General features: G+C 40.7%; 1 protein-coding gene across 3 annotated transcripts in view; it reads right to left on the minus strand.

Moving 5' to 3' along the window:
• Nucleotides 1-720: 720 nt before the first annotated feature.
• The window catches only part of ATAD2B (ATPase family AAA domain containing 2B), a 170,356-nt gene continuing 157,219 nt past the window's right edge, over nt 721-13,857 (minus strand). For all 3 annotated transcript variants that reach the window (XM_073674057.1, XM_073674058.1, XM_073674056.1), the window contains exons 26-28: nt 9,030-9,136; nt 8,647-8,775; nt 721-5,123 (exon numbers count right to left, since the gene is read on the minus strand). In XM_073674057.1, the coding sequence (XP_073530158.1) occupies nt 5,082-5,123; nt 8,647-8,775; nt 9,030-9,136 (278 nt within the window). In that variant the 3' untranslated portion in view covers nt 721-5,081. The remainder of the gene's footprint in view (nt 5,124-8,646; nt 8,776-9,029; nt 9,137-13,857) is intronic.

Consider the following 13,857-nt stretch of genomic DNA (forward strand, 5'->3'; position numbering starts at 1 on the left):
AAACCTGGTCTGACTGCCATCTTACTCTCAATTCCCATGGTGCTTTGTGAGGGATGAGGTCATTGATTCAATAATCTCGCCGGTTGCGCAGAGTAACCGTGCTCCCGCAGTAGGGGGTGACAGAGCTCTTGTAAAATAACTAATCGCTATGGATTTTAGTCTCTTGGAAAAGTTACGGTTGACTGAGCGCTTCTGCTGAGAACGAGAGACTCGGAGCCGTTCTCATTTCTTTCCAGCATCAGGAACCTACTACTCCTGCTACCTAGGAAGGCGAATTTCAGAGAAAAAACACAGTATGAAGCATTTCGCAGCCAACTTTCTATATAAAGTAAGTAAATGCTACTTTTTTTGTAAATTCTAAACTTTTCTGGTGCCTAGAATAACAATGCAGAAAAGGGAAGAGGAAATACAATAAAAAGTAAACTACGATACAAAATAAAACTCTTATATACATAGAATTTTGCTCACTGTGACCTGTGTACGAATAGATCGGAGACGTCAAAAAGCCTTAATACCTTACAGGTCAATGAAAAAAAAAAATCCCACAAAAATATCACACCGATCTGCAGCTATAAAAATTCAGCACCCATATGTACATTATAGGGCGAGTATTACCGTATATACCTAATGTTGACTTATGCTCCAGTCTCTGAATTTTTAGGCAAGGAATTAATCAACATTTCCAAGCAGCAGAAAAAAAAGGTTACGTATGTTTAGGTGACCGGTGACAAAAATTGCACAAATGTGGCATTTATTTTTTTTTCAATTTCCAAAAGTTGGGGGAGTAATGTAAGCAAACCTACCCAATACTACAAATAGCAGCAAACCAATTTTATTTTATTTTTTATTATCTTAGTTTTAATTAAAAAGGTTGATCAGAGTCAGCTTTAATAAAAAATGGTTTTAATACACAGAAAGTTTGTACCTGTTCGTCTTGAGATATTTTTGCAACTCTACAAATCCTGCAAACTACAGGTTAACAAACAAAAATAACACCATATGAGAGAAACTAAATTATGGCAAAAGAGAATTTTTTTTTTTTGCTTAGTACAAAAATTGGTCACATTTAGTAGTTAAATATGTTTTAGAAAAAAAAATTAAAAATGGGTGAAGATTGACAACAAAGTGTCACCATTGTTCAATATCTGTTGACAGTGGAAATTTACGTAAGGACAATAATTTTTGAAAATCAGAATGTAATTGCCCCATTGTCACAACAGTTACAAGAGTGAATAAGTAAAAAAAAAAAAAAAAAAAAGTATATATTTTTGTGCCCCTTTAACTGCTTGCAGATAGGTGGGGTCCGGGCCGTGAGACCCTCACCAAAAGACCCAAGAGATGACAGAGCAGACTCTATGCTTTCTATTGAATTCACACTCCGCTCAGACAGGAGCTTTGTGCTCCTGTCTGAGGCGTGCAAGTCTCATTGTCTTTTTTGAGCGAATGGTGGGGGTCTCAGTACCGGGACTCACACTGATCTACAGATAGCTGAAAGGCCCAAAAAAATAAAAATAAAGACTAGAAATGTTTTTGCAAATGTTTAAGAGAAAAGATACTCCAGAATTGCTATTTCACGGGGAAAACACAGAGATCCTAAACCAGACTAGTCAGGAGAAGCGCTAAAACACTGGGCCTCTCCTCAATGTGAGCAAATAAATATGCCACGTATTTTAACTTGAAAATTAGTGAAATTTCAATGTCATGAATTTATAAACAATACTATATTATAATGAAAATGTTAATATAAAAAGCTAAAAAGGCCTATTTTTAATATCAAATTAAGGAAAATTATTTGGTGGCATCAAAGCTCTTCTTCAGGTATTATATGGACTGCAATAAGACAACTTCAAGGCTCGCTGTCTAAACAGATCATTATAAAATCTGATTTATAGGACTGTACTAGTCAAGCCTCCATTGCTCATAGTCCACCTTCGGTTTAGCACCAATTTGGCCACGAGTTGCGCCATCCTGAAGATCCAGACGGCAGCGGTGTATAGCGGACAAATAGCCCCTCTGAAATTAGGTTATTTTCACAAATTTTGTGTGCAATTTTTCAACAGTTTACTGCAATTAGAAAAAAGAATCTTAAAGAAGTTGTCCACTACTTGGACAACTTCTTGTTATACCACAAGCTTGGGCCCGATAAAATAAAAAAGCTGATACTCCCCTCCTGTACCGACACCGTTCCAGCACTCATGGGGTCTCGTGCGGTTGTTGTGACATGTGAGCCTGTTGCCCAAATTGCGCCGGTGTCACTGTCCCCGCCTTCGGACAAATTGGACGTGAAGAAGAAGTCAGATCAGCTGCAGCCTGGACTTCCTCTTCATGCTCAATTCGACAGAAGGTGGGGACAGTGACAACAGCGCTGTTTGGGCGCCGGAGTCACAACAACCACACGGGAGCCCCGAGACAGCGGGTGCCCTCACCGCTGGACCGGCGCCAGCACAGAAGGCAAGTATAGACTTTATTTTATCAGGGGAAAACCTTTACATCAAGAAGGTGTTGTCCTAGAAGGGGACAACCTCTTTAAGGGAGTTGGAGAAATACCTTCAACAGGAGACAGACCGATCCTTCGTACCTTGAGTTAATCTGAAACAAAGCCAACTTGTTTGGGTGCAGTATACCAAACTTTTGATATGATAAAAAGTGTCAGGGAATTTAAAAGATCAAAATGTACAAAGTTGACTTAAGTTATTAAGTTGGTTTCACATTTCGAGAATGGACTGGCCCTGGGTCTCCTGAGCTGAACAGCCTCATGTTTGCCTATGGGGAGACCATTGGTTCATTGGGACATCGCAATCATGGATGTGTGAAACTGGTCCTAGTATGCAAAAAAAAAAGATCTTGAGATCATGTCTCCAGATAACAGAAATTATATTTGCTTAGGATTTATAAACAAAAGTTGATGAAAGTTCTTTAAAATGTTTTTTTTTTTTTTTTTTTTTTTTACTGTAAACCCTGACCTAATTTCTAACTTTGCCAAAAAAAAGATTAAGCACAATTTCAATGGTGGGGACAGCAACTAAACTTGTATGGTAAGAGTGAGGAAAATGATAAATTGCATTCACAAGTCCCTGTTCAGACTGCAAAACTGCTACAAGCAAACAAAACAAGAACAAAGTAAAAAAACAAACAAAAAAAACCTATATAGTAACTTGTTCTCACAGGTTTAATACTGAACTGAAAATCTAAAAATAAGGGAACAGTCCAGGACAAATGGTATGCATAGTCACGGGCCTAGATGAGTGGTATATAAAAAGCCATACAACACTCCTTTATGGGACTAGACATAACGCTGCAGATAAGTTTTCCTGAAGAGTCCCTTTAAGTAATGGCTAGGACAATCACTAAATGACCCAAATTTAGCTCATAAATGCTAAGAAAATTCCAGTGCCATTCAACCACGTGCGGGGAAAAGCCAACGGGTGAGTCTGATGAATAACCAGATCATTGTCCATCAAGAGGATTACAGGACGCAGCCTAATCAATTGAAAATCGAAGGAGCCACCATATGTTGGCGTGACATTTATCCAGGTATGGACATATTGAAAAAAAAAAAAGGTTCTGCCTCCACCGTTTTTAATGGACGGGAGGCAAAAATAAACCCGGCTTATCACACCGACACTTTAGTGCCAAGTAGCGCCTACAATAAACTATAGCGCCAAGCATTCCCGAAAGTCATAACTATCAAACAAGACGACAAATCACAGAGATGATAGATCTTTTTGGGCAATAGCTACGATGTCCAGTGTCCACCCATGCTATTAACAGGTTTTATAGAACCGGTCTACGGAAATGCCAAATAACTCCAGCACCAGGTATCCTGGAGGGAAAAGCCGGACAGAAGAAATAAAACATGTCCGGCCCTAAATTTTTTTTACCCTCGCCAGAAACCATTGAGGAAAGTTCCAGCATCTTCGTAGACATTGATTGCCCCAAAGACACAGAGTCTGATCACTAGATCTGATGCCAATGGCCGAAATAGACAGTTGGGGGGTCTTCACATTAAGAAACTGATTGACAAATGTAATAATGCATAGATGCGGCCAAAATATTTCTGTTCGGCACAATATATTTCGGTTTGTAACATTTATCGCAACCTTAAAAAAAAAAAAAAAAACACCCCACAAAAAAAGTATTGGTAGTTAGGGATAGGTATCCAAGAGCATTGATGATGGGGATGGGTTCGAGTGAGGCTTTAACACTTTATAGTACTCAAAAATCCCCAAAAAAAGAAAAAGAAAAAATATCAACTGTCTCGCAGCTCATAGACCTTTATAATCACAGAATGTGGAGGCAGAATATTCTCATTACTTAAAAAGTGAATGAACAAACCTAACTTGCTTTTTTTTTTTCTCCAATCCTTATAAGAAATGCACCAAAATAATTAGAATACCCCAAATATAGTGTTAAAACAAGGCACAGAGAGGGGCGAGCTTGGAGTTTACCAACGAGCTGCTGCCAACCGGGTTCCCATACTGCTTCCGAGAATCACGAGAGACTGGAGAAAAGACGACGTCAACGATGATTTTAGAGGAAAGTGAGAACACAAAAAAAAGAAGACGAAAAAGAGAAGAATAAATAAATACAAGTTCCTGGCTCCTGTATGATCCAGTTTTCAGTTTACTTTTTTTTTTTTTACTCCCAGCGAATGGATTTGATTCCCTCCATCTTCTAAGACGAAAAGAAGGTAGTTGGTGCAAATGGCTTTCTAGCATCAGAAAGAGTGTAGACAAAAGGTTGGACTTGTCATCCATCCGCCATTAGCACCTCAAATCTTCAAGCTGTGGTGTATTTTTTTTTTCTTTTGGGTTTTTTTTATTTTTTTTATTTCTGTACTTTTTTTTTCCATTAGTCCACTTTCGACGTGAAGTTCTGTTTGGTTCTAGTAGGCTGGTTGGCATCAGGTACCTGAGACAATAGCACCAATCTCATTGAACAGCAGATGGTAAGAGGTTGAATACTGGAGAGCGAGGCTCAGAGCAGAACTTGGTGCCACTAGGAATAAATAAAATCGCTTGGAGGTCTGAGCTCTCTCGGGAGGAGTCACAGAATTGATGTTGCCGGTTTGGCAACAACTTTCACAGGAATGTGTAAAACTTATCAACGGTCATCTCCATTGCCTGCAAGAAGTAGAAAATAACATATTAAAAAAATTAGAAAACCTCATGCCAGAGTAATAAACATTAAGGTATCAAAACATTTAGCTATCAAAATCATCAAATCCCACCAAAATGTCCAATATGTATCCCTGGCGGTGCACTCGCCGGGAGAACAAATCAACCAAGTTGCATAACCCAAAGTGATTCTTTCCTGTCCTGACTGCTGTGATAGTCTTTGAAGGAAAACCGAACTGGCAGCTCCATTTTATACAGTCTGCACTCAGTCAGCAATACCCGGACTGACCACAGGACTACTGACGTAAAGTAACAGTCAGCAATACCCGGACCGACCACAGGACAACTAACCTAAAGTAACAGTCAGCAATACCCAGACCGACCACAGGACAACTAACCTAAAGTAACAGCCTTATAGGACCTGTGCTCGAGCCAGGAATTGTGGCCTGAGCAAGCATCGTATAATACATAAGTGTGAATTAAGCTAAAGACTAGTGACACATTCATGTGAGTTTTACCATCGGAGAGAAACAGACCAATTTTTTCTCACGTGTCATTCCAGCTGCATCTATTTTTTTTCCCTCATCCCTTTTTTTTATTTTTTTTTATTTTAATCACTAAAGCAGGTAGACTGTCTGAATTTTTTTTTCTCCGTTCATTCTTAAATAATGGATCCACTAAAAATGGAAGAAACGTGGATAGAAAGGTGAAGTACAAAGTCTGTCTTCCGTGTTTCATCTGTGTCCCAAAATTAACTCTACGGTCAATGTGCTGCCCAAGAAAAAAACGGGCAACACTAGGACATATCACACGGATGTGTGAATGTAGCCATACTTTACATCGACTCGAGGCCATGAACTAGTAAAACAGGAGAAAGTGGATATAAAAGTCTACACACCCCTGTTAAAATGCCAAATTTATGTCATGTAAAAAAAAAAAAGTCATGCCAAGAATCATTTCAGAACTTTCTCCATCTTTAATGTCACCCATAATCTGTACAAATTCATAGAGAAACTAATAAAAATAAAATGATGTGGCTGCATAAGTGTGAACGCCCTTTTATAATATTACATAGTAGTCAGTACATAGCTGCCATCATTTACTGGGATTCCAATCTACTCCATATAAAGTTTAGCTGTTCTAGAAGGATTTGCCTGACAATTTTTTAGTTGCATTTTACATCAAAAGTCTTGGTCAGTAAACAGCTTACAACACAGCAAAGGGCTCTCATTGTTATCAGTCAGGAGAAAGGTACAAAAAAAATATTCAAGGCAATAAATAGACCATGGGACACTGAAGACACTGTGACAAAGTGGCTTAAAATTTGGCACAGCAATGATATTACCTATAACTTGAAGTCCTTCAAACATTGATGAAAAGACAAGAAGATTGGTCCAGGAGGCTGTTAAGAGGTCTACAGCAACATTAAAGGAGTTGCAGGATTTCTGACAAGTACTGGTTGGGTTCAGCATGTGACAACAATGTCCTGTATTCTTCATATGTCTGGCCCGTTGGGAAAGGTGGCAAGACAGAGGCCTTTTCTTTAAAGTAAAAACATCCAAGTCTGGCAATGTTTTTCCAAAACCTACATCAAGTCCGGCAAAAACATGTGGAAAAACTTGTTATGGTTTGATAAGAGAGGTTGAACTTTTTGTCCATAATCCCAAAAGTTATGTTTGGTACAAAGCCAACACTGCGTATCAGTAGAAGAACACCATCTCCACAGTGAGGCATGGTGGAGGCAGCTTGAACTGGGGCTTTAATCAAAATGAATTCTGAATATTTCCAAATATCAGTCAATTTTGTACCAAAATCTTCAGGCCTTTGCTGAAAAGTTTAAGACAAAGAGGAATTTTACCTTTCAGCACGACAACGACCCTAAGAGACATTCAAATTAACAAAAGAATGGCTTCGCCAGAAGAAGATCAAGGTTTTTGGAATGGCCCAGTCAGAGCCCCGATGAAAATCTGTGTGTGACCTGAAGAGGACGCTGTAAACAGGAGATGCCCTCACAATCTGTCGTATTTGGAGCCACTGCTAGGAAGAGTGGGCAAAGATTGCCAATTCTAGATGTGCCACGCTGATTGACTCCAACCCAAAAAGGCTGAATGAGGTCATCAATTCAAAAGGGTACTTCAACAAAGTATTGGCTTAAGGGTGTGCAGATTTATGCATCCACATTATTTTAGGTCTTTATTTTTCTTTTTCCATCCAAAAAATGTTCAATGATTTGTACAGACAGTGGGCAACATTAAGGGTAGAAAAAGTTCTGAAAATATTCTTCTTGGTATGATTTTTTTTTTTTTTACATGACCAAAAAAAAAATTTTTTTTAAAAGGGGTGTGTATACTTTTATATCCACTGTAACTTTACGTTTGCAATTTATTCAACTATGATCTAAGATTTTTTTGCTAGCTGGGTGCATTTTAACGCCATACTCTGCTGCATTGAATGGGAATGAGCGGCCGAACCAGATGTAATGCACTGACGAGAGTGTAGATTAAAACTCTGAACATGATGTGTTGCGCCATAGGGATTTGCAGCCCCTTTATTTCCTTGATCAGAATGACTGCAGTGGTTGGACATTAACCAACCACATATTGATAACATATTTTAGATACAAAACCTTTTTAACATTGGGCAGGACCTTGAAAAGCAGCAAACGCTCAGCTTCTACTCTAGTACACTCCTGAACAGTGTAGACATCATACAAGCAAATTAAAGGTTATATAACCATTTAAAATCGGATCTGTCACCAGATTCCACCAAACAAGCTGCATACATTATTAAATAGATCTCTTAGACCTAAGGGAGCTGGAGTTCTTACTATGAAATCCCTGTCTGAATGTTTGTAAAAAATGGATATTAAGAAGAGTCCATCTAAAGAGTAAGGTTCGTGGGTCCAGTCTTAGCCCATCCCCCTGCTTTACAGCTGCAGCTTATACTGAGCAATGTAAGATCTCAGCTGCAGCAGGGAGGAGAGACACTGAGGAGCTGTCAATCAGGCTGGGTGGAAGGAAAATCAGCAGCAGTGGGTGGGAAGGATGAGGAACTGGCCATCAGGCTAGCTGGGTGAAGATTTAGTGTTAGGGAAGAGGAACTGCCAATCAGCTTTAACAGCAGGGGAGAGTGACCAGGAGGTGCCAATCAGTCTACAAGGGCAGAGATTCATCAGCAGGGAGGAAGGAGCTGTCAACCAAGCTACATGGGAAAGGATTCAGCAGCAGGGAGGAAGGACACTGAAGAGCTGTCAACCAAGCTAGATGGGTGGAAATTCAGTTGCAGCAGGGAGGAGGAACACTGAGGATCAGTCAATCAAGCTATGTGGGTAGAGATTCAGCAGCAGCAATGAAGGGTAATGATGAGCTAGTAATCAGTGTAGGTGGACAGGGATGGAGTTTAAACTCTAAAAAGGTGTATATAGCCGTTCCGACTTTGAGACTGGTGTACTTACTGTGAAAATCCAAAGATCAAATTTTGCAAACTCAACTGAAAGGCATTATAGAGGGCTCCCTCAATAATCACTTACCTCCATTAGACTTGTTTTATCATAGTCCGTCCGGTGTATGTAGATGCACTGGCTGAGAACAGAGTACCACCGTTCTAGTTCGTCTACCGTTAAATTGTTGCTCTTTTTGACCACATTGTCAAGAAATCTCTACAAGTAAAACAAAAAAAAATTAAAATATTAAACAGAATCCAAATAATGGATGACGCGTTTCAGCTTTCCTCATTCCCTGATCAACCCTAAATCCATTCCGTGATATAGTGGCAGCTTGGTAGCGGCTGGTTAATGGACCGGACATGTTCATTATGTCACAGCATGTCAACACGCTTTGCCAGTCATAACTGGAGATGTAGAATAGGTGCCGACCGAACAAGCTGTGCATCAGCCCATAAAGGGGCACTTACCTCGAGTCTCTTGTGATCAACAAGTAGCGGTGGCTCCGGGTCCAGCACTTCCTCCAGGGGCTGATCACTCAGTGGTATTGTGTCCTCTGCGTCCGCTGTAATAATGCCTAACAAAGAGTTAAAAAAAAAAAAACCAGTCCGCTAAGCTGCAACTTTTATTGAAGGTAACATAACACTAATAACAAAAAAGCAAATCTTCTGCAAAAATCATTTATAACTCTGGAGGATTCGCCATAGCCGTGTCCAAAGATTTCAATAGGAACTGTGTTATTCTTCACTTCACCAGTGGTGGCACTGCAGGGGGATTAAACACCTAATACCATATTCCTCCGCGGGATACCACTGATCGCCGGCGGATCGAACATTAGGAAGTCTTGTGATCAGCTTATCATAGAGGAAACTTAAAGGTTTGATCTCTTTAAGACCACCCATTTCAAGAAAATCCTGTGTACATGAAAAAGTAGTGAGCATGTGCGACCACCATTCCTACAGAGAGTGAATAGAACAGTGGTCGCACATGCTCAGTACAGCTCCATTCATACAGAAGACTGTGGTCTTCTGGCCAGACCCACAGCCAATGCTTTACTATACCGAGCTGGTAGAGATCACAGCCGCCTCCGTAACGGAGGAAAGCCATGAAAAGTACTAAAACATTTTAATCCTGCAGCTAATATTCTTTTTTTCACTTTTGTTTTTTTCCCTCCAATCATATTTTTTCCCTGTCTATATAGCTGTAGGATGACTTGTTTTTCGTGCCCAAGTTGTAGTTTTGAATGACACTAATCATTGTACTAAATAAAAAGTTTATGCTTTTTTTTTACCCCTATCATTTTTGGATGGCAAAAAAAAGGAGATGACGAACGTTTACATTTTTCTTTAGACGTATAACTACTTTTTTTTTAGCCCCCGCCTCCCCTCAAAACTTCTGCACACACAGGCTTGGCTTCACATGTGCTCCAAGATGGCGGCGGTGGGGGCCTTCAGTGAAACCCCCTAATAACATGGTAACTCATCGGCGCCACATAATAATGCCGGAGGGGGGCGATGGCTACCGGAAGAAGCAGCAGGATCAACGCCATTTAAATTGGCAGCGGTGGATAAACAGCAGTGATCGGAGCCAGCTCTGATCACTGCCTTTAGAGGCAGGAGCCAGCTGTAAAATACAGTCGACACATGCCCGTTAGGAATGGATACTCTTAACATGATGTAATATTATGTCTTGAGGAGGGAAGGTGTTAAAATTCTTCAATGCGGTGATTGACCAGAACCATCTTTGCCCCAGTGATTACTCCAATATGGCGGCATATCCGTTGTCCAGAGGCCGCTACTCGTGACAGATGTTACCAGCTCATCTTGTGGACTATGGACTTAGTGCTCCTTGAGAAGATACTTCTCGGAGCAGATAAATCCTGGTCCTGAGGCCCCGGGGCCCGATTCTTGAAGCCCCATCTATATAAACACCTGCAGCCTCGCGGCTCTTCCTCCGCAGCGGCATGTGCCATCTATAAATATGAACTTCTTTCTATACGACAGCGATAATTATAGTGTCGCCCCGGCAGCCTGCTCCTGATATTTGATATTTTAAGATGATGTTTGACTAAGGATCCAGAAGTGGTTGCGCTTTTGATTAAGCAGCTGCTCAACATTTAAAAACCGTCCGGATTCCTCGGGCGTAACCTTTGCAAGCGGCACCGAGCCTCCTCCGTCTTTCAGGATGTTTGATCAGCTATTTCCGATGAGACCGGCTTCTAAAGCTTTCCTGAAATGGGGGCATCCTAAAAGCCGAGCTTCCAGCGTTTACTAAACAGACGCTTTGCGCTCAGGAGAGGTTTACTGGCGGCATCCCAACACATCACAGGCTGGAAGAATATTACAGCCAAAATGGGGGGAAATAAAAATAAATAAAAAGGAGGTTTGCAGACATAATAGAAAAAGAAAAAAAAAAAGATGTAATTTGTTTTTTTTTGAGATATTAAAAACTTACCCGTCGTTAACTTTTCAGAATAAACGATCCTATATATGCACGTAAGTAAGAACATTATCTCTGGCTATTATAGAACTTGTTTCCTGCATTTTTTCCCCTCTGCAGGATCTATCAGTTGTCTCTCTGCTAGTGGGGGAAGACTAGACAGCACACAGACATGAGGGATTCCTGCTCTCCAGGCCCAGAAGCTTCAGCATGCAGGACATTATATAGCAGTACTGAGCAGTGTGACCGTGAATCCAGCATTTGGGCAAGATATAACACTTAATAGAAAGCAATAGCATGGAGGAAATTTATACAGTGCTCCCTATCTCTCCCTCTCCAGTGCTGGATTCACAGCTACAACATGCGGAATAATTTCCTCCATACTATTGCTTTCTAGTAAATGCATCTCTCCCCGGTGCTGGATTCACAGCTACAACATGCGGTATAATTTCCTCCATACTATTGCTTTCTAGTAAATGCATCTCTCCCCAGTGCTGGATTCACAGCTACAACATGCGGTATAATTTCCTCCATACTATTGCTTTCTAGTAAATGCTTCTCTCCCCAGTGCTGGATTCACAGCTACAACATGCGGAATAATTTCCTCCATGCTATTGCTTTCTAGTAAATGCTTCTCTCTCCAGTGCTGGATTCACAGCTACAACATGCGGTATAATTTCCTGCATACTATTGCTTTCTAGTAAATGCATCTCTCCCCAGTGCTGGATTCACAGCTACAACATGTGGTATAATTTCCTCCATGCTATTGCTTTCTAGTAAATGCTTCTCTCTCCAGTGCTGGATTCACAGCTACAACATGTGGTATAATTTCCTGCATACTATTGCTTTCTAGTAAATGCATCTCTCCCCAGTGCTGGAATCACAGCTACAACATGTGGTATAATTTCCTCCATACTATTGCTTTCTAGTAAATGCTTCTCTCCCCAGTGCTGGATTCACAGCTACAACATGCGGTATAATTTCCTCCATGCTATTGCTTTCTAGTAAATGCTTCTCTCTCCAGTGCTGGATTCACAGCTACAACATGCGGTATAATTTCCTCCATACTATTGCTTTCTAGTAAATGCATCTCTCCCCAGTGCTGGTTTCACAGCTACAACATGCGGTACAATTTCCTGCATACTATTGCTTTCTAGTAAATGCATCTCTCCCCAGTGCTGGATTCACAGCTACAACATGTGGTATAATTTCCTCCATACTATTGCTTTCTAGTAAATGCTTCTCTCCCCAGTGCTGGATTCACAGCTACAACATGCGGTATAATTTCCTCCATGCTATTGCTTTCTAGTAAATGCTTCTCTCTCCAGTGCTGGATTCACAGCTACAACATGCGGTATAATTTCCTCCATACTATTGCTTTCTAGTAAATGCATCTCTCCCCAGTGCTGGATTCACAGCTACAACATGCGGTATAATTTCCTCCATACTATTGCTTTCTAGTAAATGCTTCTCTCCCCAGTGCTGGATTCACAGCTACAACATGCGGAATAATTTCCTCCATGCTATTGCTTTCTAGTAAATGCTTCTCTCTCCAGTGCTGGATTCACAGCTACAACATGCGGTATAATTTCCTGCATACTATTGCTTTCTAGTAAATGCATCTCTCCCCAGTGCTGGATTCACAGCTACAACATGTGGTATAATTTCCTCCATGCTATTGCTTTCTAGTAAATGCTTCTCTCTCCAGTGCTGGATTCACAGCTACAACATGCGGTATAATTTCCTGCATACTATTGCTTTCTAGTAAATGCATCTCTCCCCAGTGCTGGATTCACAGCTACAACATGTGGTATAATTTCCTCCATACTATTGCTTTCTAGTAAATGCTTCTCTCCCCAGTGCTGGATTCACAGCTACAACATGCGGTATAATTTCCTCCATGCTATTGCTTTCTAGTAAATGCTTCTCTCTCCAGTGCTGGATTCACAGCTACAACATGCGGTATAATTTCCTCCATGCTATTGCTTTCTAGTAAATGCTTCTCTCTCCAGTGCTGGATTCACAGCTACAACATGCGGTATAATTTCCTGCATACTATTGCTTTCTAGTAAATGCATCTCTCCCCAGTGCTGGATTCACAGCTACAACATGTGGTATAATTTCCTCCATACTATTGCTTTCTAGTAAATGCTTCTCTCCCCAGTGCTGGATTCACAGCTACAACATGCGGTATAATTTCCTCCATGCTATTGCTTTCTAGTAAATGCTTCTCTCTCCAGTGCTGGATTCACAGCTACAACATGCGGTATAATTTCCTCCATACTATTGCTTTCTAGTAAATGCATCTCTCCCCAGTGCTGGATTCACAGCTACAACATGCGGTACAATTTCCTCCATACTATTGCTTTCTAGTAAATGCATCTCTCCCCAGTGCTGGATTCACAGCTACAACATGCGGAATAATTTCCTCCATGCTATTGCTTTCTAGTAAATGCTTCTCTCTCCAGTGCTGGATTCACAGCTACAACATGTGGTATAATTTCCTCCATACTATTGCTTTCTAGTAAATGCATCTCTCCCCAGTGCTGGATTCACAGCTACAACATGCGGAATAATTTCCTCCATACTATTGCTTTCTAGTAAATGCTTCTCTCCCCAGTGCTGGATTCACAGCTACAACATGCGGAATAATTTCCTCCATGCTATTGCTTTCTAGTAAATGCTTCTCTCTCCAGTGCTGGATTCACAGCTACAACATGCGGTATAATTTCCTCCATACTATTGCTTTCTAGTAAATGCTTCTCTCCCCAATGCTGGATTCACAGCTACAACATGCGGTATAATTTCCTCCATGCTATTGCTTTCTAGTAAATGCTTCTCTCTCCAGTGCTGGATTCA

This window comes from Phyllobates terribilis, unplaced genomic scaffold (genome assembly GCF_046119375.1).
Source record: "Phyllobates terribilis strain yellow unplaced genomic scaffold, ASM4611937v1 Scaffold_3__8_contigs__length_932513732, whole genome shotgun sequence".
Taxonomy (NCBI): domain Eukaryota; kingdom Metazoa; phylum Chordata; class Amphibia; order Anura; family Dendrobatidae; genus Phyllobates; species Phyllobates terribilis.